This window comes from Acanthochromis polyacanthus, chromosome 6 (genome assembly GCF_021347895.1).
Source record: "Acanthochromis polyacanthus isolate Apoly-LR-REF ecotype Palm Island chromosome 6, KAUST_Apoly_ChrSc, whole genome shotgun sequence".
Classification (NCBI taxonomy): Eukaryota; Metazoa; Chordata; class Actinopteri; family Pomacentridae; genus Acanthochromis; species Acanthochromis polyacanthus.
The window spans coordinates 30,539,463-30,565,472 of NC_067118.1; the positions used below are offsets into that span (position 1 = coordinate 30,539,463).

Consider the following 26,010-nt stretch of genomic DNA (forward strand, 5'->3'; position numbering starts at 1 on the left):
AAGACATCAGTCATTGCTCCGGGCCTTGTTATGCACTGTACATACCACCAGTGGCATCGCAGTCACTGGGTGTGTTTGAAAGCTTGAGTCAGTCACACACACACACACATAGCTATTATTATTATTATTATTATTATGAGTTATGTCAGGAGGAAGGCCTCAGACTCTGAAAGCTGAATTGAATGCTTCCTTAAAACTTCTGGGGCTGAACATCTATTATGATTTCCACCAAGCGAAGACCAAGAGGGGCTAAAATTAGAGCAGAAATCACCGATATGTGCCTCTTTTTGTCGAGATGACCTTTGGCAGTATAACTCATGCCGGAGAGCAGAAAACTGGCGAGGGGCTCTGTTCGGATGGACACGCATTAATACAGCTGTCACCGAGACACACACACCCTTTCCGATGATTACAGCAGGTCCAGGAGGTTCACTGAACTCTGAGCCACAGCAGGAGAGGAAGAAAAGGAGCAGGCATTTATGTTTTTTGTTTGTACTTCTACTGATTGAAATGTGTTTACCAGCAAACACACTTATTTCTGTGTTTCAAACTGTTGTATAAGACACTGCTGTCTCTTTGGAGGAAAGCCAGTATTTGAAGGTGCAGGACTTGATTCATCCTGTAGGTGGGAGTGTGACACTTTCTATTTTTACAGGCTACAGTAGATGAAGCTGTAATACGCAGAGCCGACAAGACCTTCCACAGTAATACAAGAAGACTTCAGTCATTTTATTTCCGATATTAAACACAACACGGCCATTACTTTTACTAGCCGTCATAAAAATGTGCGTGCACGAACTGCGGCGCGATGATGGATGGCGCTCATGTTGAGTTCACTTGCGAGGTGTGAACAGCTATGTAAATAGGATATTTACTGTGTGCAATGCTCTGACAAGGACAAATTCTATATTTTAACAGCTTCACTGGGAATGTTAGCACAATATAAAGAGTATTAGACAGAGCTTGTACGTAAGAAATGAAAAAACTGAGGAATTATTGTAAAACAGAGACTTCTCCTCAAGCAATAATGTTCCTTCTAAGACAACATTAAGCCAGCATTCACCAGAACACAGTGGTGTTTGTTTTTTTTAATATTTTACTAAAATACTTGAATCTAGCATAAAAAAATATGATACATCCGTGCATAATATATCTGATTAAAGGGATGCATAAACACACCATAAAGATTAATGTTAAATTAGTTTTTTTAAATACTTCAAAGACAGAACATAGACAGCAGTGCAGATTAAATGAAATGAGGCATATAGTTGTTCTGTAATGGCAACTCAAAGAAACTCAGAAAAATTCTGCTTTTTCACAATTATCAAGCCAGATATTGCCTCATGATGACAGGATCATGTGAGCAGAAAACGACGATACATAGAAGCTGCTACTACAGTGGCACAAAGTTACGTTTTTGTACTCTCAAATATATTATTTTTGATTCAGTCTTTAAAACTTTCAAAATATGGAATGTTTATAAAGGATATGCGAGAAGAAAAAATGTTTCCATGCAATCAGAGAGTAAAAGTGGCACAAAGCTCCTTTCTGAATATTCAACTACACTTATGGCAATGCCGTAACACTAACTTCATCTGGACAAAAGCAAGGCTAAGTATTCAGACTCCTCGTGACAGACAGTGGCATTGTTAAATAGTGATATGAAAAGTCCTCGTGAACTGCATTAAGGTCCGTACTGGCCACAGCACAGCTCCAGCTGTTAAAGCGAGCTGGATGTGATGAAGACATAGATCTTGGCCTGGAACGTGGTAAACGTCCCCTGTCTCCAAAGCTTCATCTCTACGTCGATTAGGAAATCCCTCGGACCCTGAACTTGTCGGTGCAAGTACACAGCGCCCGTGTAGGCGTTCAGCTTCCTCGTGCTGAAGTAGTTTTCCTCATTTCCCTGCGTGATGCTGACGATGACGTTGTCTCCGGAGTAGGCAGGAGACGGCCCGATGCGGAAGATCTGAGCGGGGATGACGATGTTGGACTGGAAGCTGAGGTAGTAGTAGGTGATTCTCAGAGGAGAGTTTTGGCACTCCAGGTAGTTGGGACAGCTGATGCGCTCACAGCGACTAGAGGAGGCACAATAAATGTCATTTGTAAAGCATCTTTAAACAACAAGGCAATTCAGAGTGCTTTAATGAGACAGAAAACGCTTTTTAATGTGCAAAAGGGAAGGTCACAGATGTTAACAGATAATAATCACCATGGAAAAGCACAACACTTAATGTTAAATTTGTTCTTGTTGCAATAAAATCAATATTAAATACTGTATCTCTATACATGTATCCAGCAGATTCTTCTACAGTCTCCTCTTGATTAAAGAAACATAACAGAATATTAACCTCATTAAAGAAGATCCAGAGAAAATCAGCGTTAAAGTGATGACTCACGTGTCAGACACTTTGCGGTAGTTTGGTGGGCAGCTGAAAGAAAGGCAGCGGTAGCCTCCTTGGATGTTGTAGCAGGTCTCAGCCAAAGAGCAGTTATGGGCCCCCGTGGCACACTCATCGATGTCTAAAGCACACAGTTAATACACAAGGCCTGGTTTACAGCCCGGAGAGGAGGATAATAGAACTTTGAGGAAAAGCCTCCTTGTGGGGAAAAAGATTGCTCAAGTAAAAAAATTCAAATTAGCATGACAAGACTTTTAGGCCAATAAAGTTTTATAGAGTGTGTAATTACTGCACCACTGTAAAACTACCAATTATATTTATCTGAGTAGAGCCATTCCTGCACAATCTGTGAAGAGTTAAACGGCTGCCGAGCCATTTCTTCAATGCATTTCAGAGCTGAACTCAGTGAGAAGGAACATGTACACTGCATGAAGACTATATGCTTGATTTTATTGTGTTGTTTGTTTTTGGGGGGCGCTCACCTCTGCAAGATCGTCCGTTTGGAGACATGGTGTATCCGTATTCTGGACAAGCACACTGGTAGCTGCCTGGAACATTCACACACTTGTAGGTACACAGATGGCCGATGCTCTGGGAGCACTCGTCGATGTCTGGGTGCCAAGGAGGACGTGTGAATTTGAATTACGAACTTGCAGAAACTTAAGTTTTGCATAAATACAGTGTTTGTGACGTGTAATAGAGCGTGCCCCACCTTCACAGGTGTGCCCATCCTCCCTGAGGTAGTAGCCCTGCCTGCAGTAGCACTGGTAGGAACCGTAGATGTTGGCACACTCCTGACTGCATGGGCTGGCCAGACACTCATTCACATCTGGAGATTAGAGGTTAGAGCTCATTACTGTCACACTGTACTTGATCAAAGAATTTTCAATGTTTCTATCCTAACATATAAACAAGATGCCGTTATGAAGCCAATTATACTTCTACTGGATCCTGCTTGAAGGCATGGCATGATATACAGTATAATACACTAATACAGTAAACCGCCATCAGTTTTCTGCTACATGCTGTGCAATGGCCAGCTTTAATATCGGCTCAGTGTTTGAACTGTTTAAGAACACACACAAAGGCACAGAGACGCACACAGACACACACACACATATTTTTACGCACAAATTCACAAAAACATACAGCGACAAGCATCAACATGCGCACACAGATGCACACACACCCATACAGACAGACATTAACAAAAACACACCTTCACAGTTCTTGCCATCACTAGATAAGCGGAAACCAGAGGTACACGAGCATTCATAGGAGCCTGGGGTGTTCTCACAGGTCTGGGCACACAGACGGCCGGGGTAGCGCCAACACTCATTTACATCTGAGGGGAACAAGCAGCATCATCATACCTCGGCAACTGCATTTTTGCACTTGTGCGCTCGCACCCATATGTGCAAGCGCATATGTGCAGCCAAGCATGTGCAGGTTTGCTGTCCTGCACAATTGCGTACGTGTGCATGCCTGTGCATGTTTGTGTGAATGTCAACGAGAGTGTGATGTGAGGGGACCATCTGTCTGCTGATAGTCTAAACACTTGAGCTGAGTCCATTATTATGAGAGTCACAACACAGTGAATCACAAACAGAGGGAGCTGCAGCAGCAGGGCCAGAACAGAGTCCTTATGCAGCAGGAGACGTGATCGGTGGGCCAGCGGCTACTGCAGCAGACGCTGGGAAACAGCAGCAGCTCTCCCACCACAGAATAATAAAGAGGAGCAGCAGAGTGGGCCGACAGAGAAGAGGGGCGGCTGGACAGTGGCGCAAGAGCGAACAGAATGAGCAGGAAACAGGAAAGAAAGAAGATAAAACATAACAAAAAGGTTGTTTTGTTTTTTGCAAGTTCAGCAAGTATTTTTTTTCCTCAGATGACACATATGATGTTCAACATACCCACACACATCCTCCTGAATGAGTCGTACTGATAGCCTGTCTGGCATTCACAGCGATAAGAACCAGGCAAATTATGGCACAGCTGACCCTCTCCACATCGATGCAGGCTGTCCTCACATTCATCCACATCTACAAGATGCACATGATGGCAAAGAGATGGAGAAAGGAGTGAAATACTGATGACATTCAGCTTCACTCACTTCCTGTTATTGTAAACTCAAATGAGTGAAAACATGAACATTTTTTTTATTATCAGCCTTCTACTTTTTGATCATTTATTTAGTTTAATTATTATTGTTCATTCTTTACAAGAAAAAATTAAATAGTGCTATGAAATGTGTATTCATGTTTTATATAGATATAGGTGTGTGAGGTAAATGAAGTCAATCTCTCGTCTGCAACACATTTCCTGCCGACATTGACCTTAAGACTGTCTGATTACATATGCTTCATGTGTCATAAGCACCGATCTTACCGACACATCTGGATCCATCAGGACTAGAGTGATAGCCACGGCTGCAGATTATCTTCCTGTTGCATATGTAGGACCCCGCTGTGTTGATGCAGTTAAACGCTGGACTGCACGGTGGGGTCAAGGCACCACACTCATCAACGTCTAGCAGAGAGAGGAAGATGGAGCGAGTGAGATAAAGGTGAAGAAAGGCAGAAGAAGAGGAAAGCCCCAAAGGCACAAAGACAAGGCATGAGAGACCAGAACATAGCTCTTAAGCCACACTGTGCTGTGATATCAAAGCAAACACATCACACAGTTGCGTTGCTCTGGATAACTTTGTTGTGTGTGTGTGTGTGTCTGACATTTTCTCCATTTTCTCATTTCTCAGAGCATTTTTTTTTTTACACTCCTTTTACAGTGGCGTCTGCCGCCTCGACATGCCCCAGTTCCTGCCCCTGGGGGCTAATTCCACAGCATCAGTTTGTACTGGAGTAGGACAGAGGATTGGCTTTTATCCACCCCTTTGCAGCCCCTAACAGCAACTTCTCTGATCTCCTGTCTGTGTGGCATTTAACCCCTCTGTCACTGCAGCTCTGCTCATTCACCGGCGTGCTGTACAACCTCGCATCTTTACAGACTATGATTCACCTGTGGGGAAATTTCTCTGTGTTTCTGCGCTGGTGCACTCATCTGTTTGGGGACAAGATAAGGAATGACTATAAACAAAAACAATCCTGACTTATGACAGGGCAAAGATGCAAATTTTATGATTTACCCTTAAATACAAGGAAGGGTTTTGATATCAAAGCCATACATCCATCCTTCAATCTGTGGACTAGTTACAACTGCAATCCATGTTGCAAAAGGCATTGCATTTTTTTTTTCATGTGGAATGATAAAAATCACATAGAAATATAGTATGATGACGATCTATGAGCCTGATTTCATTTTATCCATCTTCTTAGATAGAATTCCTGCTGAAAAAGTGGCTTAAAGGACAAACATCTATGTAGATCATCGTGAATAAGGCCGATAAAAGTAAATTGATGCAAGAAAGAAGCTAAAGTACAGCGAAATGGATAAAAATAATGGGGAAAACTCAGAGTGATGGAGAATCACTTGTAGAAAATCTGCAACAATATTGGCTGTTTTAGAGCAAGACTGGCTAAATGGACGTGCTACATAAAGCAAAATCACGGAGGCAATGGATGAAATCAATGTGTCTGGGTATGTGTCAGCAGATTGTCTATGTGTGCAGAAGAGTGCAGGTTTCTGTGTTTACTGGTCTATTAATCTAAATGCGTACTGGGATTTGCGATGTCAGTTTTATTTACGACTTAATTAATGTTTCTTTCTCTTTCTTTCTTTTTTCTTATCTTGCTTTTCTCATTTTGTATCATTACTTACAATTGCACCTGAAGCACTAAAACACAACGAATTGGGTTTGATAAATCCAAAATAGGCAGAGATTACTTTAACTTATGACAATCAAGTACGGAAAAAAATACCTCCGTAGTGTCTCCTACCTCCACAGCTGCCCTGTTGGTCCCGTTTAAAGCCTGCAGGACAGCGAGGGTTGGGATTGCACCTGAAAGAGCCCTCTGTATTTACGCACTGGAAGCCAACTCCACAGTTGTGGCTTCCCAGCACGCACTCATTAATGTCTGCGGAAAGAGATAAATAAATTAGCTAATGAGGATCAAGTGCAAATAATGTCTGCATGTAATATCATAATTTACCACTGGATGGCAGTGTGGGTAAACGGCTGACTGCACGTCTCCCTCTAGCTGCTGTTCATCTGTCATAAAGCTCTCAGTAAACACTCAAAAGGTTAATCAAATATAAAAGAATTGTAGTACAACTTAGGAACCTTATGTATACTAATCAATCTTGCTACAGCCAGAACAAGCATGAGTGACAGCTCATTATTTCAACTAGATGAATATATCTAATGAGTCAAACCAGCACAAGTCACAAGCATCAGTCTTCCTGTGCAGCGTGTGAGTGAACATTTCAGTATATTCCCCCAGAGTCCTCTAACACCTGTCTGCTAAGGGGTTTACCTCCTGTCAATCAGTCTTCCACATCTGTTGTCACAGTATGAACCAAAGCTGGAGGGAAATAACAGTCTCAAAAGATCAAAATGTGCAAAAAATGTGCTGCCTATGTGTGTCTGTGTGAATAATGCATAATTGTCTTATGTTTTCAAGGAGGTTTTGCCTCTGTAATTGCTGTACAGAGGCCTAAACCAGCTCTGGCAAGCAGCCATGCAGATATAGGGGAGGTCTCCAAACAGTGATTGAGCATCTTGCTCCTGACACAAACCTGGCAGAGTCGTCAAGGAGCTGAGTGAGCCTGACACCAACAGAGAAAGAGAAAGAAAAACCAGGAAGCAGGATAAATGTGGGAGAGGTTGGCAGTGACTTCCCTCCCCACGAAGGCAGAGGCCTAAAAGGACCTCGAAAAGTCAAAAGAGTCCATTCGCTGCTGTATGTGAGAACTTAACTTCTTTCAACCTCTACCATGTTTTGTTTCCCAATTTTCCTCCCTTTATTAACAACCCAACAATGTGCATGAATTTCAGTATAGTGTGCAGGGTATAAATACCAATATTAAAAGGCAATTTTGACAGCTTTTAGTGATGTAAACAAGAAAGAATGTGAGTTAGACCCCAGCTCCTGTTTTTCACTTGCTATCATTTACATTTTGGCAATTTTTTTCCCCAAACAAAAGCCCATGTTACACTTGAACTCATGTTTATGCTGTAACCATCACTGCTGACAATGAATTGGATTGTATTTCATCAAAAAAAAAATCCAAATTTGTTGATTATGACCAAAGATGGTGCTTATAAGATGTCACCAGAAAGAGTAAGATGAGCTGCAGTATGTGTAGGAAACCTGTGCATTCTGGTGTGGGCAGATTAAACAGAAGGTAAGAAAGATATTGAGTATTGATGCAATACTTAACAGTTAACTCCTGGTCTAAACTGACTTATTCTGTTTACAGACAAGAGAGGAAAACAAATCCATTTGTCTTTGAGTGCTGACTTTGCTTCATCTCTGAGAAGTGTGAAATGAGTACTTCAACACAGCCTCTTGTCAAGATATAAAATGGAATTGGAAGTATAGCACAAAGATGTTTCTTTTACACTCCCCATTTATGTCAATGACCTGAAGTGGTAACTGTTTGGAGGCTCACCCATTAAACATACGTTCTTGTTAAATGCTCATTTTGCCTGACTGAACATCTTTTAAACTCACAGGAAGCGTGGATTAGCTGCGTCGCTTCGCCTGAGCCCATAGAAACCCATATGCAGTTACTAACGGCTTTTACAGCACATCTAAAACTCATCTTAGGAAGCCTTCTTCCAGAACACTCCTGCTGCTATATGAATGAAACCTCTGCACAGGCCCAATTTATGGTGCATGGAAATAATGAGACGTATTGGGAGGTTTACTATTGCATCCCAAAGTTGGGCATCACTCACAAAGAAAATTCAGGCAGGTCTTAATAGAACAGCAAGCAAATACTCTGGTGAACAGCAAGCACATTCTATGGAGCACATATTGAATCAAATGTAAAAGTACATAGTTACTGGATGTGGAGAACTGAAAGAAGTCGGATTTTCAAGACTTAACTCTCAAGGCTGGTACAAAGTAATTGTCCCTGAACAATGCTCTTTCCGTACATTGTGCAGCCATGCTTCCTTGCTGCTGTTTACATCATATTAACTGTTGGTGGAAGCGAATACTTTGATGCTGCTTGATGTTGATAAGGTGTAATGTACCTTCACAAAGGTCATTGTTGATCTGGTATCCAGGCGGGCAGGTGATCAGTCTCTGACAGACATAATTCCCTGCGGTGTTCATGCAGCGCTCGTTCACCTGGCAGGCACGTGCAGACAAACATTCATTTATGTCTGGATGTTGGAAAGAAAAGAAGCGAGACAAATGTGTGAGTGTGAAGAAAGAGAAGCACACAAATGAAGATGCTCATCGCACAGGTTGGGAAAAAGCAGGCGACAAGACAATAAAACCATCAAGTGACCGTCATCTATAGCAGTCAGCGGTTAGAAGCAGATTAAAGAGACAGGTCGAACCCTCCTTAGGAGACAGATTAGGGGCAGGGGCAAGGCCACCGGGAATAAAATCCACACAATAAGAAATTTGTCACCACACCGAGCTGCTCTCTGTGTCACTGTCACAGTTTGCTGCTATCAAGCATTAAATGGACCCGTGGTTGTGGCTAAACCTAAAGAAGTATTACCTGCGAGACAGCTTAGACATACAGAGCAGCAGCTGATCGGTTTGATGATAAAACACACAGTCCACCGCCATTCTTGGGTGGAACTAATGGGCATATATGGTATGCAATTGGTAAGCTATATCGTGATAATGCATGGACAGTTGCGATAATCCCCAGACTCAGCTCAGGAACAAGATGAAAACTTCTCCCACAGGGGATTAGAGCTGTATCTCCTCTGCAAATCTGGAGGCGCTGATGAGAGAAAGAGACAAATCAGTGGCAGACAGTCTTGCCAAGAAACTCTCCTCAACTGGAACCAAAGTCTTCTGGCTGACGAGAAAACTGAAATGAGGGCAGAAATTGCGAGCCGTGCTTCACTCACACTCTTTCACTGTGATTGCACTGAATTTCCTCATGCTACCCTAGTGTAATGTTAGAAAATGTTTTTGGCATTATCAGTGGGTTTTGGTTCCTTACCTTCACATGTGCGCCCATCAGCTCTGAGGGAGAATCCAGGAAAACAGGAGCACTGTGGCCTTCCGCCCACCGGGGTGCACTGTTGCTCACAGATGCTGTTTCCTGAGAGTAATACAGCGAAATGATTTGGTTTGATCGAGTCAAATGTGATATACTGTACCATTTCCCCACACAGCACTATCTAGGAATAAACAGAAGAGAGCTTTGAGGCTCTCTGTGGGAGACAGAACAGTATTTACTGTATAGCTGTTTGCTCATTTCCTTTTCCCAGGTTGATCCCTGACCTGGTCATATTGTATTTCCCACTTTTGGCCCACAGTGTGGAGGACCTCCACCCTGGTGTCATGGAAACCAAACAAGAGCAACAAAATGTGACCGTGCACACATTATGATATGGAGGTCTCGTGAGAACGAGTGGCTGTTGCCAGAATGCTGCTTGTGTTTGACATTTGTAGCACATTTGGTGGAAAGTGTGAGTATGAAATAATAACATGTCAGTCTATGGGAGGCTGTGCTCGCTTTTCCACCAAACATATTCGGCTTCCTCAACATGCGACTTCTGGTCTCTGATTAAGCCATAATGATGAATGAAAGTGCACACTGATTAGGCCGTGAATTTCTAACCTTCACAGGGATCGAGTGGGACGGCAGGCTGGGTGGGAGGCGGAAGGGTTGAAGTGGGCTCCGCCGCCGCTCTGTCGACCTCCTTTAGTCTGTTCTCCTCATCCACCGTCTCTGCATGAACATGAATAATGTCAACACAGGAGCTTATGAATTACACCGTAATCACAAATTCCACCACTTCATCCACGGCGGTCTCGGTTAGAGACTCAGGCCTTGTGCAATGCCTGCATTTTCATCCAATGATATGAAGCCAGTGGCTACAGATGAAAGTTGAAATAGCGATGGAAGTGAGACAGGAAAAAACACTGCCTGCAGACAAACATTTGGTTTTATTAGTGAGCCCCAATCCCTCACTGTAATTTGCTGAGAGCTCTGGCATTAGCATCCTGTTGAGACAGGCTTGTGTTGGTAAAAGCCACTGTTGATTAAGGTCTGGTAGATTGCACAGTATTACCTGAAAACACTGCTAGACCGTGCACCTGAATAGACCTTCAGATTTAGCTGAACTGAGTTGTAAACAGAGCGAAAATGTTGTTTTTCTGCAGCTGTTATGATTTTCAACAACAGTGGAGATGTGACCAGTTGAGCATTGCTATCAGTCCAGGAAAGGGATGTTAGTGTACGAACAGAATAATTATTATTAGGCAGTATCGGGCCTTGCAGACGGGAAGGAACTCAAACAGGCCAGGAAAATAATACACAGTGAATATGTAGACAAATGGGGTTTGTCTGACATGCATGCAGACTGTAAATCATACTTCAAAGACTGCACAGCGCAGAGATTTGCCTTTCTTCTGGTTTCACCGTGCGATAAAATCAGATTGGTGATGTTCACTTTACCTGGTGCACAAGTGTATGCATCCGCTTGAAGCACGTATCCAGGGAAGCACTCGCATCGGAAGGAGCCCAGCGTGTTGATACATTTGTGGTGGCAGATGTTGCCTTCATGAATCACGCACTCGTCCATGTCCTCCACCTCAACAGGACCCTCAGCTGCATTCCCCCCATCCTGCTCCTCACCGAGGGAGAAGGCCTCTTTTGGGTACGGGCTGTCAGATACTACCGTACAAAGAAAGAGCGGCAGTTGTTTATCAAAGGAGAACACTTTTTCAAATCTACAGTAATAATTACAGGGAAGATAAGCAGCCATTTTTCAACGCTGCACAATGATAAGGAGGATTTCTTTTCTTGTTTTTTATTGTAATGTTTATTTTTACAACGCTAAGTACACAACATCAACCACGGCCACATACCACATCATTCAGATCCTAAACAAGCTAGCAACGCCCATTCTCAGATGGGATCTTATAAAAATACACAAGCAGCTTAACAAGATGTACAAGAAGATGTGTGCCGGATTTCTGATTCTGTTTCACATATCACCAAGGGATGGGCAAAACATTTGGCACATAATGCTTCAAAAAACACTGTGAATTTGATATGAGCCAAGTTTTTCAGTGCAAGGCAAATTCTAACAGCAGAGTGGCTTACTGGAACAGGAATGAATGCAATGCCAGGAAGGCAGGCAGACACTAGATCTCTTAGAATTACAGTGCACGGGTTGACATGGGAGGCCATTAAGGTGCACCATTTTTCACCAGGGTCAGGGGGTCTAACTAGGGTAGCTACTTTCAACAGCTAGTTTAAAGAAAATTGATTGGTTTTGTTTACATCAGCACCTTTGCAGGCAGTGAATCCCACCTAACAACTTCACCTCTTTCAGCCTGAAACATGTCTGTGAAGATTTCATATGATGCCTGAATGCTTGTTGACTGTACCTTTTTTAGGCAGGGTAGTGGAGTCCAGAGCAGGTCTCTCTCTAACAGTGTGCCAGCCATCTCGATTCCTTCCCTCCTTCCCCTCGCAGCAGGTTAGAAAGATGTGGCTGCAGTGGAAACCTAGGTACTGGTGGGCTTCACAGTGATGCCCCTCACTGCGGAACTGCAGCCCAAGAGAGCAGCAGCCGCAGCAATCCTGCAGTTCAAACAAACAGTCTTTATGCATGTAGTCTTGTAAGTGTCGTGCAGGTTTTTAGAGCAGCTGCTAAAACAAACCATATTATGAAAAACACTGCCCACTGTCAACCACAATGTATATCGGATTCGATTTTAACCGCTCAGAAATAGTGTCTACTGGTCGGTCAGTTGGTCCACCATTGACTGATCGCCTGACTTTTAATCTAGTTCAAGCAGGAGGTCAAGTATTCTACTTATAAAATAAACTATCTCAATAATGATTGTATATGAAAGATTTGCACAAAATTTTGCACAGACATTAAAGGGCCCATATTATAAAAATTCATGTTTTCCAGTTTCTTGAAAATAATCACGTGTCCAGCGTGTCTAGACATCAGCAAAATACGAGACCATCCCCTTTCTTTCTTTTGTCCATAGATGAGCTGTTTAGCGTCCTCTTCCTGAAAGGGGTGTGACAGCAGCAGCTTATTTGCATTTAAAGCTACAGAAACTGAAACAGCCCATTTGGGGATGTAATATTACATAATAGGAGTGTTTGGAGTCGATATTTCAATTGCACACTCTGAGAACACATGAGACTTATGCTAACTTGTTAACATTGTATAGTATTAGACATTACGTGGTTTAAAGAGGATAAATCTTCCTAACTTTAGTGATCATCTGACTTTTCTGTTGGTGGGTTCAGATGAAATGCGCCAACTACTACTGAATGGACCATCCTTACATTAATTAATTAATTCCCCTCAGGGTGACTTTTAATTACTTTGGAAATCCTTGACCCTTTTTTAAAAAAATTATTCTTGTGGCCTTTTAGGCTTTATTACAAGGACAGTGGAGAGAGAGAAAAAGGAAACATTGGGAGGTAAACTTGCACCAAAGGGTCATGGACTGGATTCGAACCCATGAGCTCTGCATCAGGGACTATAGCCCGTGTTTATGGGGTGCCCACTCAATAAGCTACCAGGGCAACCCCTTTTTAATAGGACGATTGTCGGGCCAAATTGGGTCCATGTGCCTTGAACACTACTGGCATTACACTCAACTGTAATTTTTCACTGACTTTTTGCTAACATCAACATGCAGATTAGGATTTGGATCGTGCAGTAAAAGCAGCCATGCTATTTTTTCCCTTATAAATTAATAATTTTGACTTGTGTGTTCCACTAAAACAATGTCAGACGATTCTGTGCTGCTGCAGAATGGTCTGGCTATTCAAGGCTAACATAATCAAGGGAAAACATGAAACTGAAGTAATGACTGCTGTGATTTAGTGTGGTTGTAGAAGACAATACAGTATTATCATACAATACAGTATTATCATGAATACAGACATTCCTCTGAAAGGTGGTGAAAGCCACAATTTAACAGCTCTACTGCACTATAGCTGCTCAAGTGACTCTGAACAGACGAGCTGGTTTCCTTCAACACAGATGAGTGGCTTTTGGAAATGAGACAAACACAACAATTACACAGCTGCCACAATTGAACTCTTACTGGCTGCCATGAAAACCTACAATCCACTGTTACTGTTATACAACATCAGTTATCTGTCTATGATTCTACAGTTTTAGAGAGACAATTGTCATCTGACATTTCCAATTCCTGAGGTCTGCATTGACGATTGTAGGACTGTGGAAATCTTCAGCTGCAACAAGCCCTAAATCATTTTGTGTAAATTAAGATAATTAAATAACAGAGAATTGGCACCACCGCAGTAATCCTCCAAGACATCTAGAATGAAGCTGTCCAAATACTAAAGATGTTATTTATTAAGCTTAATTTATAGTGTCCAAGTTTGACTGTGAGCCCAGTGAATTGTGTTTGCTCTTTGCTGTGGTACCTGCTCACTGCTACTTGCCTTGTAGGAATCAACTCCACATTTATTGCTGGCGTCCTCTTCACACACACTCCCAGCTTTGGCTGCATTCATTCCAGCCAAACACCGACTTTCTCTCAGGGAACCGAGGCAGCACTGTTGTTGGGCAGTCCTGGCAGAGAAAGGCACACATGAGAAATGACTGCAGAACTGTTTGGGCTGCAACTGTGGACTTGCAGCAAGAACACAGCTGAATGAATTGTGTTTTTAAGTTGATGTGAATTTCGTTATAAGGAGAAATTAAAGTGAAAATCAGCTCTGAGGACTACTTTGCATATCCAAGTAAAAGACGGGTCTTGCCAGAAAACACCTCATACCAACAAAACATAAAAATGTCTTTGCTGTCATATAATAAGGTCACCTTAATCCTCCTCAGGTTTACCTTGTTGATAAGTCCAGTGAAGTAAATGAGTATTACATAATGGTCTTACCAGCAGATGGAGTGCCTGTCTTTAGTGGGTGGCTCCATGTTGTTGCAGTGACCATTAACTGAAGCCCATTTCTCTCCTGTCTCACAGCAGGTCTTCACCAGCTCCTTGGCAGACACTGTAATGAAACACAAACACTCAGATCCAGATTTATCCTGCTCAGTGCAGGCAGTGTTTCAGAGCAATCACATCAAATAATGTTTACAATGAGAATTCCACTGGATTATAATAGTCAACCTCTACCATCCGAGAATCCCATCAGTGAGGTGCTATAAAATGTTATTATTGATATCAGCAATGCAAATAAATCTCATCATATGTGAGACTCTTGTCTAATAGAAAAAAGCTGGTTTTGGTGACTGCATGCTGAAAATATCAAGTACAATGCGTTTTTTTCTTTTTAGACTCCTGGACTCTGCTCTCACTTTAACTGGCAAGAAAAAAGCATGAAACCCAAGATTCTATAAAATTACCATCAGAGTAAAATTACCCTTTTTTTTTATTACATCCTGGTTAATCAAAGCTGTACCACGGTGAAAGGGTAACACATTAGCACTTCATTTTGATCTGGGTCAGGGAGCAGACAGAGCAAAAACCCATTAACCAGGTTACAGGCAAATGTATTGTGTATGTGTTTCTTCCATAACAGGGCAGTGCATTCCAACGTTGATTCCAACGTCTGCATTACTGTACAAGACAACTCATGACATACAGGACTTCTTAGTCAGTCAAATCATACAGAATCATAAAAATGAATGCTTACAATTAACATTTTTTGACACTGATGTGTTTTAACGTTCTTTTTATGTCACAGAGTTAATTCAGAAACATAATTCCATGACGACACTGCCGCCTCACTGGCTCTGTGATTGTTAATTCTCAAGAAATAAAATCATAGTTGAGGAGATTTTCACTCAGAACCACAAATGCCAACCTCATAGTGACAGTAGAGGGAAAAGTACAACATCACTAAAATCATCTTCTAGGGGCCATGAATATACGTATTAAATCCCATGGCCCTGAATTCTTCAGTTTTTGAGATAATTCTATCTGGACCAAAGTGGAGGACAAACAGATGGACTGAGCAACATTGCCATCCCTAGAACCATGCCCCAGCATGGCAAAAAAATGATATGAACTACCCTGTAAAAATCTTTAATTGGTCTCTCACAACATGGTCTTTCGCAAGTTAAGACTTAAAACTTAAATGAGGGCAGAGGTCACAAAAAGAAAAGACCAAGCAAAACTCATGTGGCAGTTCTAAACACAGGAAGCTCAGCACAGATAACTGAGGATGCCCAGGGTCATGCTAGCACTTCAACTTCCACATCCACTTATTTTCGTTGAAATACCTCTGCATGACAAACCTATATAATAAGGCTGAGGTAATTACTCGCAACTGTGGTGCGCATAATTTAAAGGCTTGGAAATAAGAAAATCCAAACCTGGAAAGACACATTTACTCTTTGATACATAACTACAGTATCTGTGCCAACTGTGTACTTAAACAAGTTCCTTTGAACCTGTGTGAATGTGTATCAAAAGACTGAGAGCATAATTATTCACTCTTCTTCTATTGCCTCCTATTCATTTTCTCCAGGTGGAATCAGTTCACTCATCCTGAACAAACACAAATTTGCTCCAAGTGTCCATCTACAGTGTGGATTGTATACAGAGTTAAAACACATACAGTTCATGGACATGTTTCCAAAGGATTGTGCATTTGAGGGGAAACTGCATTTCACCAAAATAGCAACTAGAGATGAAAACAAAGATAAACTATTTTGGCCGAGCTATATCAAGTCTAACCAGGTCTCTTCCTTTCTCTTTGGCAGACCTTATAATTTAGTCTGTACAGCAACGTATCCCATTCAACAGTGCAATAATTAACTAAGCTGATTTATTGTGCTTCCACAATAGCGAGCCAAGATATACATTTGAGAGGTGGCAGAGGAGCATCTGTCTGTTCCAGGCCTGTCATTAGATCTGTCCATTAGACTGACATTAACACCAGAAGCTCTGCTTTAGTCCAAATCCAGAACCGGTGACATCACACCCTCTGAAAATATGGAGCTGGAAATAACAACCAAAAAGGGCAACTCTCAACATGTCTGGAGGTGTCATAAAGCAGTGCGCTGCCACTAATCAAGGCTCATGTGTCTTCTCCTTTGTGGACTTGGCAGTGATGTACAATACAGGTGGGCTGAGGAGAACAGGACAAACAATGTGAATAACAGCACATGCCAACAGTCCCCCACATAGAAACTGAACGGCTGAATATCCTCGATGATGAATGCTGAAAGCTAAAAAGCCTGTCCATGTTCGTGTGTGCATGCATGCGTGTGTGTGTGTGTGTGTGTGTGTGTGTGTGTGTGTGTGTGTGTGTAGGCCTGTAATCACTGTCCAAGAACAGCTGGCTGTGACATAACAGGGAGGGCTCCCCTGCTAACACCATGATTTCATTTCCAAAACAGCGAATTCAGTTTCCAATTATTGACAACTTTTGTCTTAATTTCACTGAGCTTGTGAGCCGACACTCTTCTGATCCGTCTTTCTGTATTTGTAGCAGGGGTTAGAGTTAGATGATGGGAGCTGTGACGGCTTGCCACAGTCTTTGATGGTTTCACACAGTAACCTCCAATCCAATTACTCCTCCTTGTGGTTAAATAATCGGAGTGAAACAGCAACGCACACTTGCCAGGACTTGCCACAAATGGTGCACTGAAATATTTAAACATATAGCTTGTGTTTCCTGAGGATGCCACACGTGTTCTTGAATACTGGGCTATGCAACATCTGCATCAGACTCTTTTTGCATATTAAATTGGTGAAAGGAAATTCCACTGCACGCTTCTGTCAAAAATACTTTCCAGTCTTGTAATTTGAACTTGTCTCCCATCTCCTTATTATGCGTTATGTATTCCAAGGTGTGTTCGCAGAGCAGAACACAGGAAATTTGCTCATTTCTTGCCAGAGGAAATTCATCCAAATCCTGATTTTGGACCTGATAGATAAAAATAACACTGAGGAAGAAATTCATACCTAATTGGTGGTTTTCAGGTTTCATATATTCCATTAGAGGTATCTATTTTTAGCAAATCTTCAAACCGTGACACACAGCAACACTGTCTGAATGGTAACTACAGAATCTCAGATCTATGTGTTGTTTTGTAACTCATCACCAATCTCTTTCTACTTCTACTGTGGGTGTCTTTTACGAGTGGTTTTCTGCATCGTGAGCAGATGTTTTTCTTTGATTTAAAGCATGGGTGACATGCGGATGAGGCGGTTTTTCAGTAAGGACCTGTTGAGGACAGGAGACACGCCAAAGTTACTGGAAATGAACTTGAAGGCACCCTAGATTAACGAGAGTGATCTATCTTCTTTCAAAACTGATCTTTACGGCTGCAGGAAAGAACTCCTCCATGGCCAGCCCTGGAATTCACCCTCCATTCATCCTAAGGAAAATTATACATCTCTTCAACCCACTCCCACATGCAGACAGCATGTTGTGACAATTTTCTTGATAAAAACAAGTGCTACACTAGTTTACTTCAGTATATCTCTGATGATTTTTGATCCTTTAATCACGTGTTTTATCATTTTTTTCTCTGTGTGACATGCTTCTAATTTAGCTCAAGGTTGTGGTTCGGGTTCAGTAAAATACGAAGGGAAGTCACTGAGAGGATAATGTGTGGAGGTGTGCTTCAGATGAGGTGATTACTGGGAAGACTGGGAAACCAGCGGCCTCACGGGAGATGGGTAATCACAGCGGCTCATGAGGGAGCAGGGAGTAGCGTCTGGCAATCAAGCCATAACAGTGGTCTCATTCATCACATGGGTATTATGCACCTCACAGGTACAGCCCCCAAGAAATCCTATACGAGGTCAGCCCGGCATCAGAAAGCCTAAACAACCCATCCCCCTTCTGAGCACACACTGGCTGGAACAAAAAGAAAGGCAAATGAGCAGGACTGAACAAAAAGAAAAAAATTATCTTGGGCTGTGTTCCGCAGCAAAGGAAATCCATTTATGTTTAGCAAAAAAATGTCAGTCTGCTTGTTATTCACGCTTTCTCTTTTCCTGTCCAAATAACTTTGGTAGCCTCAGCTAATGGCACTGATAACAGGCATCAGTCAAGCGTCTTATCAGCTCAGTGGTTCCTGTTTGTGCTTTAACATGCCACTGCTACAGACGTTGTCTTTTATCCAGTCCAGTGAACCTTCCCTGGTGTCATTTCATCCTGCAAACTGAGCAGCCAGACCAGTTAGATGGAGCTCTTTTTCTCTGACTTTCACCTCAAACTCACTTCAGTGAAGCTGCAAGTGTATCCTCGTTCACTCGTGGACGAAGTGAAAAGGCTTTTGAGGACATTTGTTGCATCTGTAACTAGAAAAGCACTCAGAGAGTGCAGACCTCCGCCAAGGATAAGAGAGGAAAACAGGAAACCCATGCAGTAAAGGATCATGAGCTGGAATTGAACCTGGGTCTCTGACACAGTTCTGTTTACAAAGCATCTTCTTAACCAGTTGAGCTATCTGGACACCTTGCTCCAATCGGTTGGTCGACACACTAACCTATGATGTTTTTGGTCGTATTTTGGACCACATACTGAAACATACTAAAAAATTCAAAGTGATCCAGAATCCAGGATCCTTTCCGGATTGCCACCAACATTAAATCAGCTCTTCCTCTTACCATAGTCTACATCCCCTCAAAATTTCATCTGAATCTGCCCAGGCATTTTTGAGTTATCTTGCTAACAGACAGACAGACGGACACACAAACGCCGGGTGTCACAAAATCTCCTTGGCGAGGGTAATAAACAACAAAAAAATTCTATACTGGCTCAGAGACATTCACACAGATTCAACTTCATTTTCCAGTCTATATTCTCCAATTTTATTTCTGTAAATGCTGCATAGGTACCCCTCTGCCTGAGACACCTCAGATGCATTCGGCTATACATACCTATAGGGGCCAGGTGTTGAAAGGAAAGAAAGGTTCTGGCAGGTCTCAACAAAAATCACAGTGTTGTAAAGTAGGTTAACTACACACCTCCGGACAGCAGTTTGCTGGACAAAACACTACTGATAACAAAGAATTTTCAGAATCCTGAACCCCTTTCTTGAGAAAATCAATCACTGAAATGTTTATAAAGATAAAATTGCATTATTGAGTTTATTCACCTCATAGGTGAAATATAGCGAGACTATCTCCACCGTAAGGCCATAAAGTACAACATTTTTAATAAGACTTCCTTGGTCATACGTTTATTTATTATTAGTGCTCATGCTTAAGATCCCATTTGAGATTACAGCATCAATGTATCATATGGTATTTTATGAGATTAATATCATGGGGGACATCTTTTTTGATTTATTGTATATATGTAACTGTACTTCACACTTTGCAATAAGATGTGGTTCATTTTCCTGTATGTCTCAGTACAGTGCAACTTATCTTCTAGACATTCTTGTAATCACTTCATCACCTGCTTTCTGTCTCAGCCTGCAGTGGATTGGCTGGAAGTACATGCCTGAAGAGAAGCTGATCTGTCAGAGAACATGCTGATAATCACATGGATTTGGGCAGGAGGAGTGCTCTCGCTGGAGCAAAGTAGGGGGAGAAATCATACATTTCAGCTGCACTTACAGGATTTATCAGAAACATTAGACACATAATGATGTAAATACGGTGCTGGGCTTACCATTACTCCCTATTTATGAACCTCTGGAGATGTAAAGTGAGCATTCTCTCAACTTGAATGCATGGAAATGAATACACGTGAGATCTAATCATTTTCGCTTATGAGCAAGGTAGATAACTGCTATCTGGGGAAAACAGACTTTCCATGAACAATTGTTTTTCCTGGATCCCTGCCAGCTTGAATAGAGTGATTATTTATTTCTCCTCAAAAGGCAGGATGTGAGAGAAGGAAAAAGATTTCCTCTGAAAACATATGTCAGTATATCATCTCACTGTGATGCATTCTGATGTAGGGTTTAGATGCATTTCTTTTAAATTGGGACTGTTTCCAACTTCATTCGACACTGAAAGGAGCAAGGATGCTGTTGAACATAAAAGCTCGGGATTACACACTTCCTTGTTTCATGTAAGCCATCTTACCTTCTGTGTCTCCCTCCACATCCTGAGAATGGTAGTTGTTGAGGGTCTGAGGTTGTCTTTGAGGCTCGCCACTGTCCTCTCTCACCCTGACTGGAGCTCTGTCGGTTGGTCTGAACTGGACTGTGGGGTAGGAACCTCGTTCAACAGACTGCCTGCGCTCCACAGACACTTTTTCTTGGCCTTTACGGTTGACAGAATGGGAGCTGCCGTGACTCCTGTTCCGGCTACGCTGACTGTGTTTGTGCTGGCCAAGGACTCCAGTGTTGGAGCGGGCAGTGTAAGCAGTGTCTCTTAAAGCCACCTGGACCACTTTTTTTCTGTCGCTGTTATGTCTCATGGTAATTTCTCCCGTTTCCTCTTGTGGCCTGTGGTCCTCTGTGGTTCCCCTCCGTGTGGTTGTACTTGTCAGTGGTGTTAATATTTTGCTTTGAGCCCCTGTAGTGGTTGGACCCATGCTATGTGTAACCTCATCCTCGCTGCTCCTTTGTGGGTTTGCGCTTTTCTGCTTTTCTTTCAGCTCATGTCTCCTGTCATCCTGAGAGCTGAAGGTGGCGGAGCTTGACTCTGGGTAAACTGGTGGTACTGTAGTAGATTCCAGTGGTTGAGCCAGATCTTGAATAGTGGAAGACGTCGCCGGCTCTGCCAGTGTGTAGTCATAATTCTGTGTGCCAGAACTGGGTGGGTCCTGCTTATAGAGCGGTAGAGTGTTTCCCGGTGCCAGCTTGGAAAATGGCTCTGGAAGGCTTGTTTGTTGGCCGTTGTGATGGCTGCTAATGTCTCTCAAAGGGTTGTTGTTCTCTATGGTGGTAACCCGCATAGGCTTATTAACACTACGAGGGTCACAGCCGGGGATAGGTGAGCACATTAACCTCCCACCTTCATTTGGACAGTGGCAAACCTGGCATTGGTCTAACTGAAATGAGTGTCCCGCCTCATACTTCTTGTTGCTATGGGTACAGCCAATTCGCCTACATTCTGGACATCCATCTTGAGGCTGTAAAATCTCGATACAGTTGGGGGGAATTTCAGGGCAGGGAATAAAATGACAGCTTATCTTCCCTCCTCCCCGGGGACAAGAGCATTCAGTGCTTCCGAAATCCACAAAGTAAGCCTCCCCCTCTGGGACTTTCCCTTTCTGGAAGCCTGCTTGGACACAGTCGTAGTACTGGTACCCCTCACAGGTGCAGCCCCTTTGTGTGCAGGTGGGACAACAGGCACTTTTCTCTAAAACTGTTTCGATGCAGTTCTGCAGAGCAGGGCAGTCCACCCCTGTGCAGTCTTTCTGGCCTCGACAGACGTCCATGCACAGAATCATCAAACATAAAAACGATGTTGCCCTTTGAATGTTCATTGTGAATGAAAAGCACCAAAAATAGTCAGTTCTTCAAAGTAAGCCGCTGCAAGCTGGATCTGATTCCAAATGAGAAGGAATTTTGTGTCTCTTAGCCTGTGAAGGTAAACAGAGGTTGATGATATATTTACAGCACAGACGTTCTTTGGTATTCAGAATGATAATAATCAGTGTTCAGGTATTTATGGTTTGTTTTCACAGTTATTATCAGAAACACATTGGTCTACTTCAGTTTGACTACCTGCCAAATGTAGGCATTTTTAAGTAGGAATTACATTTTTTCCATGCCTATGCTTTTGGCACCACACTGAAAGAAAGCTGTGGTTTATGTTTGATTGCCCATGGAAATTTGGCCAATGGTGTGATTGACTGGGGGAAATATTTACAGTAATAGCCCAGCAAAATTTCTCAGACAGTGTTAAAATAACAAAAATCCCTTTATACAATACTGTAGTCTACCATGTGAAAATACTGTGCTGAATGTTTGTACATAGAACTGCTTATCGAACTTTATCTACTTGTGCAGTGTATTCTCACAAAACTGTCTACTTCCCTGGAAAACTGTTATTTCAGTCTATTGCTAAAATATGTAAATAATAACAGATGGAGCAGACACTGTTGCAGCAATCCATGCTCTTGCTACTGCGTACACTAGCAGAAATGAAATTTTGCAATGCATAGAGTAATATACACCAGCTATAAATGCATTTGATGAGATCTTTGGAGCTTTCCATTGCACACCACTCTATACAGAGGCAGCACAGAGTCAGTGTGTGTCAGGCCTGATCCTGTGAGTGAGTGATGTGACTTTAAATCAGAGAACATATTGAAAGCCAGGTGTTTTCTATTTCACTTTTCCTGTTTTTTTTTTGTTTTTTTTGCTGCTTGTATTCATGCCAGTCACAAAATACTTATGTTACATTTCCTACTATGAAGTTCGGTTCGAATTTACAGGCGAACTCCAAATTGCTCTTCATGACAAACTTTTCTGAGGTATTTCCCACTGAAATGTTTCTGACCAATTTCGGTGCTTATTTTGTTATCGCACTTGTCTCAGACTCCATGTCCTTGGAACAGATTCCCACCAGATGAGGAGCCGCACACACAAGGCAAATGAAGGTATATGCTTATAGATTCTTCCTTGTGGTCATAGATGCACTGATATTAAGCTGCAACATTATATCTACAAACACTTAGATGTGACTTCGAACCCTGGATGAATCTGCCTGACTGTGAGCAAAAAACATGCATTTATTCAAAAGCATGGAATTAGATGTCATCACAATAGTCTTGGGGTCATCGAAATTAATTTAACATCTGTTCTTCTTTTCTAATTCAGGCAAAGCCGCAGAGCAACACACAGTACGCTGCAACTCCATTTAGAGATCAATGATGTCTTTGTGTGCTGAGGGTATGAAATCATTTTACCAGATCTTGCAGTCTTTAACCGGCACATGGCCCAGTGCAGTAAAAGAAACAAAATCAAAACTCTGTCTGTCCACAGACTGCATAGAGAAGTGACAGGGAGAATTCAACACAGAAAAAGGTCTTTGGGTGTGGAGGAAATCAGATGGGCTGAGCATGAAACTCATCTGGTTGTCACGACCTTTATAGGATTCTATTTTTTCTTTTTCCTGTGAATGAAAACGAGTCTGTTCGGTTGTTTGTTCAGTTATCAGGTCAGGGAATGTCCTACAAAGCATTTCAAACAGCGACTGTGTGCTTTGCCATCCCAGTAGCCAAAAATTGACCTTTATCCTTTTTGCGCACTGTGGCACGCACGCATGTGCACACGCACACGTGCAAACACTGTTTCCCCGCATCTGATGCGAACAAACACCGAAATGTCAAAACTAGAACATTTGACCACTGATGGATCAGAGAATGTAGAATTTAAGCGCATATTTCCAAGTCATGGAGACACAGGCACACACTAGGAATACGTAAGCGACCCAGCAGATTTAAATCAACTCTCTAACAAAAATCAAATAATATAAGACCGAGCACTACAGGCTACATCGCGCATAATCTGAGTATTTATACCCCGAGGGTTCAAGTGAATTCAAATGCTCAGTGTATCAAATCGTTCAGTGACATGGAGAGATTTTGTTTATAAAAGCGACGGTCCTACCTCGCGTCCCTGAACTTGCAGCGCCGCTGAGCCTCTGAGGGAAACTTGTGCGTAAAGTTTATGTCCTGACTCCGGTTAGTGAAGCTGAGAGCGCCTCCACTCGCTTGTTTTTAGGGGGAGGAGGGCGGGACAAACTTTCATAGAATTAGTTCCAACTTTTCCATAATGATTTCTGTTCCCTTTTCTGCAGTGCGATTCATCCAAAATACGAGAAGTGACAAAGGGGGAGAAGTTGAAGTGGAAAATAGTTTGTCTGTCACTACCTGCGAAACAGAAATACTGTCTAATGGTTTCCGTGGAAATTAAATGCTGACATTACAGAAAATACCAGTGCCACTTGTGAAATGGAAGTAAATGACATGAAAATGACAGAGCTGTTGGTTATTGTTTGTGTTTCTACCTAATTAAGTGTGAAAGCTGCAGATTCCAGTTAGGTGCCAGATCACTGACTGATCCCAACATCTCCTTAAGATCCCAACAAGCCTCACTGATAAATCAAACTCACACAAGTAGCATTAGACATCACATGCTGTCTGTGAACCTCTTGGAGAGACTAACAGTATTACAGCTGTAATGACTCAGATTTGATATAGTGCATGCTACAGAGGACAGCTCAAAACATAGGCTACTGGTGATTTTTTATCTTCTCATTCTTTCTCAAGTTTTCCCCTGGTTTAATGTTAAGGGTCACTGAGTGAGAGTAAAAATAGACAAAAGCTGCCTCTTTAGATGAATGAACTGATCAGGCCAGCACAAGGGGCAGCAGGGCCAGTGATCACTTTGTTTCAGGGGTCTCCCTTGACTAATCAATGACAGAGATGAGTCAGTGGTCCTTTTATTAGTTTTCTCCAAATAATAAAATTCAGGCACAGCTGCGAAAGTCACAAGCTATGGAGACCCCCTAGGTTCCTTTAAGTGGTTGATTGAGGTCTTTATTTCTCATCTAATGCATCGTTTAGCTAAAATACTCTGTTTTACATATTCCTGGCTTGTGAGCAGAGGATCAAAAATGTGAAACACTATATGGATTCAGGGTCATACATCACAACTCTTTAACTCTGTGACAGCCCAATTATATTCTAAGCATATACACATCTAGTATAAAGAGACTTGCACAACTTTGCAGGGTTCAGACTGATGACAGCTGTATTGATTTTCATGGGTCAGTGTTAAATATTATCTCCTGACCTGCACCTGGTTGTCAACTTCTCTTACGCTCCTGCAGGAGAAACACACATGAGGTCCGCTGAACTCAGGTCCATCCCGCAATTGACCCACTCGCATGGTCATTAATAAGCTGGACACATGAGGTAAGTGGCTGTGGAGCTGGATATTCCCAAGGAGGCTGTTGTCAGTCCTCTGTGCAGCATTTCACTAATGCAAAACTGAGCAACGCCCATCAGATCTCGATCATTAGAATTCTAGGCGAAAAGTCGCATTAAAGATATTAATGTTGTACGAGAGACTTTTCTTCACCAAATGTTGCACAAATGACAAAGATTACAAACCACACATTACCCCTGACCACCTGCAGTAATATATCTCCTGAAATACACAGGGCGGTTTGTGTGATTACCACATTAGAAATAAATTGTCCCCTGTACCATTTCAACAGCTACACATGCTGGTTTCAGTTCTAAATTGTACAGTTTCAACAGTTTCAGTATAGAAATAAATCAACTCTGTAATAAAAAAAGCAACGGTTGAACAGAAATGAATCCCTAAATGCTTCATGCCTGGTAGATTTAGAACATTTGAGGGCCGCTGACTCCAGAGAGATGTCCTCATGTTGCAGGCAGTGACCAAATGGTCTGTTCCCCCCACAGTAGTTGACCCCTCCTGACTCCTCTGGGGCTACAAACCCTCAGTGCAGCAATGGCTCTCAGCCGGTGAGATAATGTCATCTGACACGCAGTGATTTGGGAGAGCTAATTGCACTCCACACTGTTGTAATTTCTCATTCATGCATGCTTGAATGGTGACTTACGCCACTAATAATTG

The 26,010-nt window shown here is 42.3% G+C and overlaps 1 protein-coding gene across 2 annotated transcripts in view; it reads right to left on the reverse strand.

Moving 5' to 3' along the window:
• Nucleotides 1-708: 708 nt before the first annotated feature.
• The window catches only part of LOC110958481 (fibulin-2-like), a 31,826-nt gene continuing 6,524 nt past the window's right edge, over nt 709-26,010 (reverse strand). Inside the window, exons 1-17 of one of the 2 annotated variants that reach the window (XM_022205043.2) lie at nt 24,010-24,103; nt 20,528-21,974; nt 14,402-14,516; nt 13,953-14,082; nt 11,897-12,092; nt 10,959-11,177; nt 10,119-10,229; nt 9,495-9,596; nt 8,560-8,691; nt 6,296-6,433; nt 4,791-4,931; nt 4,316-4,444; nt 3,622-3,747; nt 3,115-3,231; nt 2,885-3,013; nt 2,400-2,523; nt 709-2,078 (exon numbers count right to left, since the gene is read on the reverse strand). In XM_022205043.2, coding sequence (XP_022060735.2) covers nt 1,721-2,078; nt 2,400-2,523; nt 2,885-3,013; nt 3,115-3,231; nt 3,622-3,747; nt 4,316-4,444; nt 4,791-4,931; nt 6,296-6,433; nt 8,560-8,691; nt 9,495-9,596; nt 10,119-10,229; nt 10,959-11,177; nt 11,897-12,092; nt 13,953-14,082; nt 14,402-14,516; nt 20,528-21,878 — 3,618 coding nt within the window. In that variant the 5' untranslated portion in view covers nt 21,879-21,974; nt 24,010-24,103 and the 3' untranslated portion in view covers nt 709-1,720. Of the gene's footprint in view, nt 2,079-2,399; nt 2,524-2,884; nt 3,014-3,114; nt 3,232-3,621; nt 3,748-4,315; nt 4,445-4,790; nt 4,932-6,295; nt 6,434-8,559; nt 8,692-9,494; nt 9,597-10,118; nt 10,230-10,958; nt 11,178-11,896; nt 12,093-13,952; nt 14,083-14,401; nt 14,517-20,527; nt 21,975-24,009; nt 24,104-26,010 lie in introns of those variants that run through there. The other variant, XM_051949747.1, reaches the window with a different exon arrangement.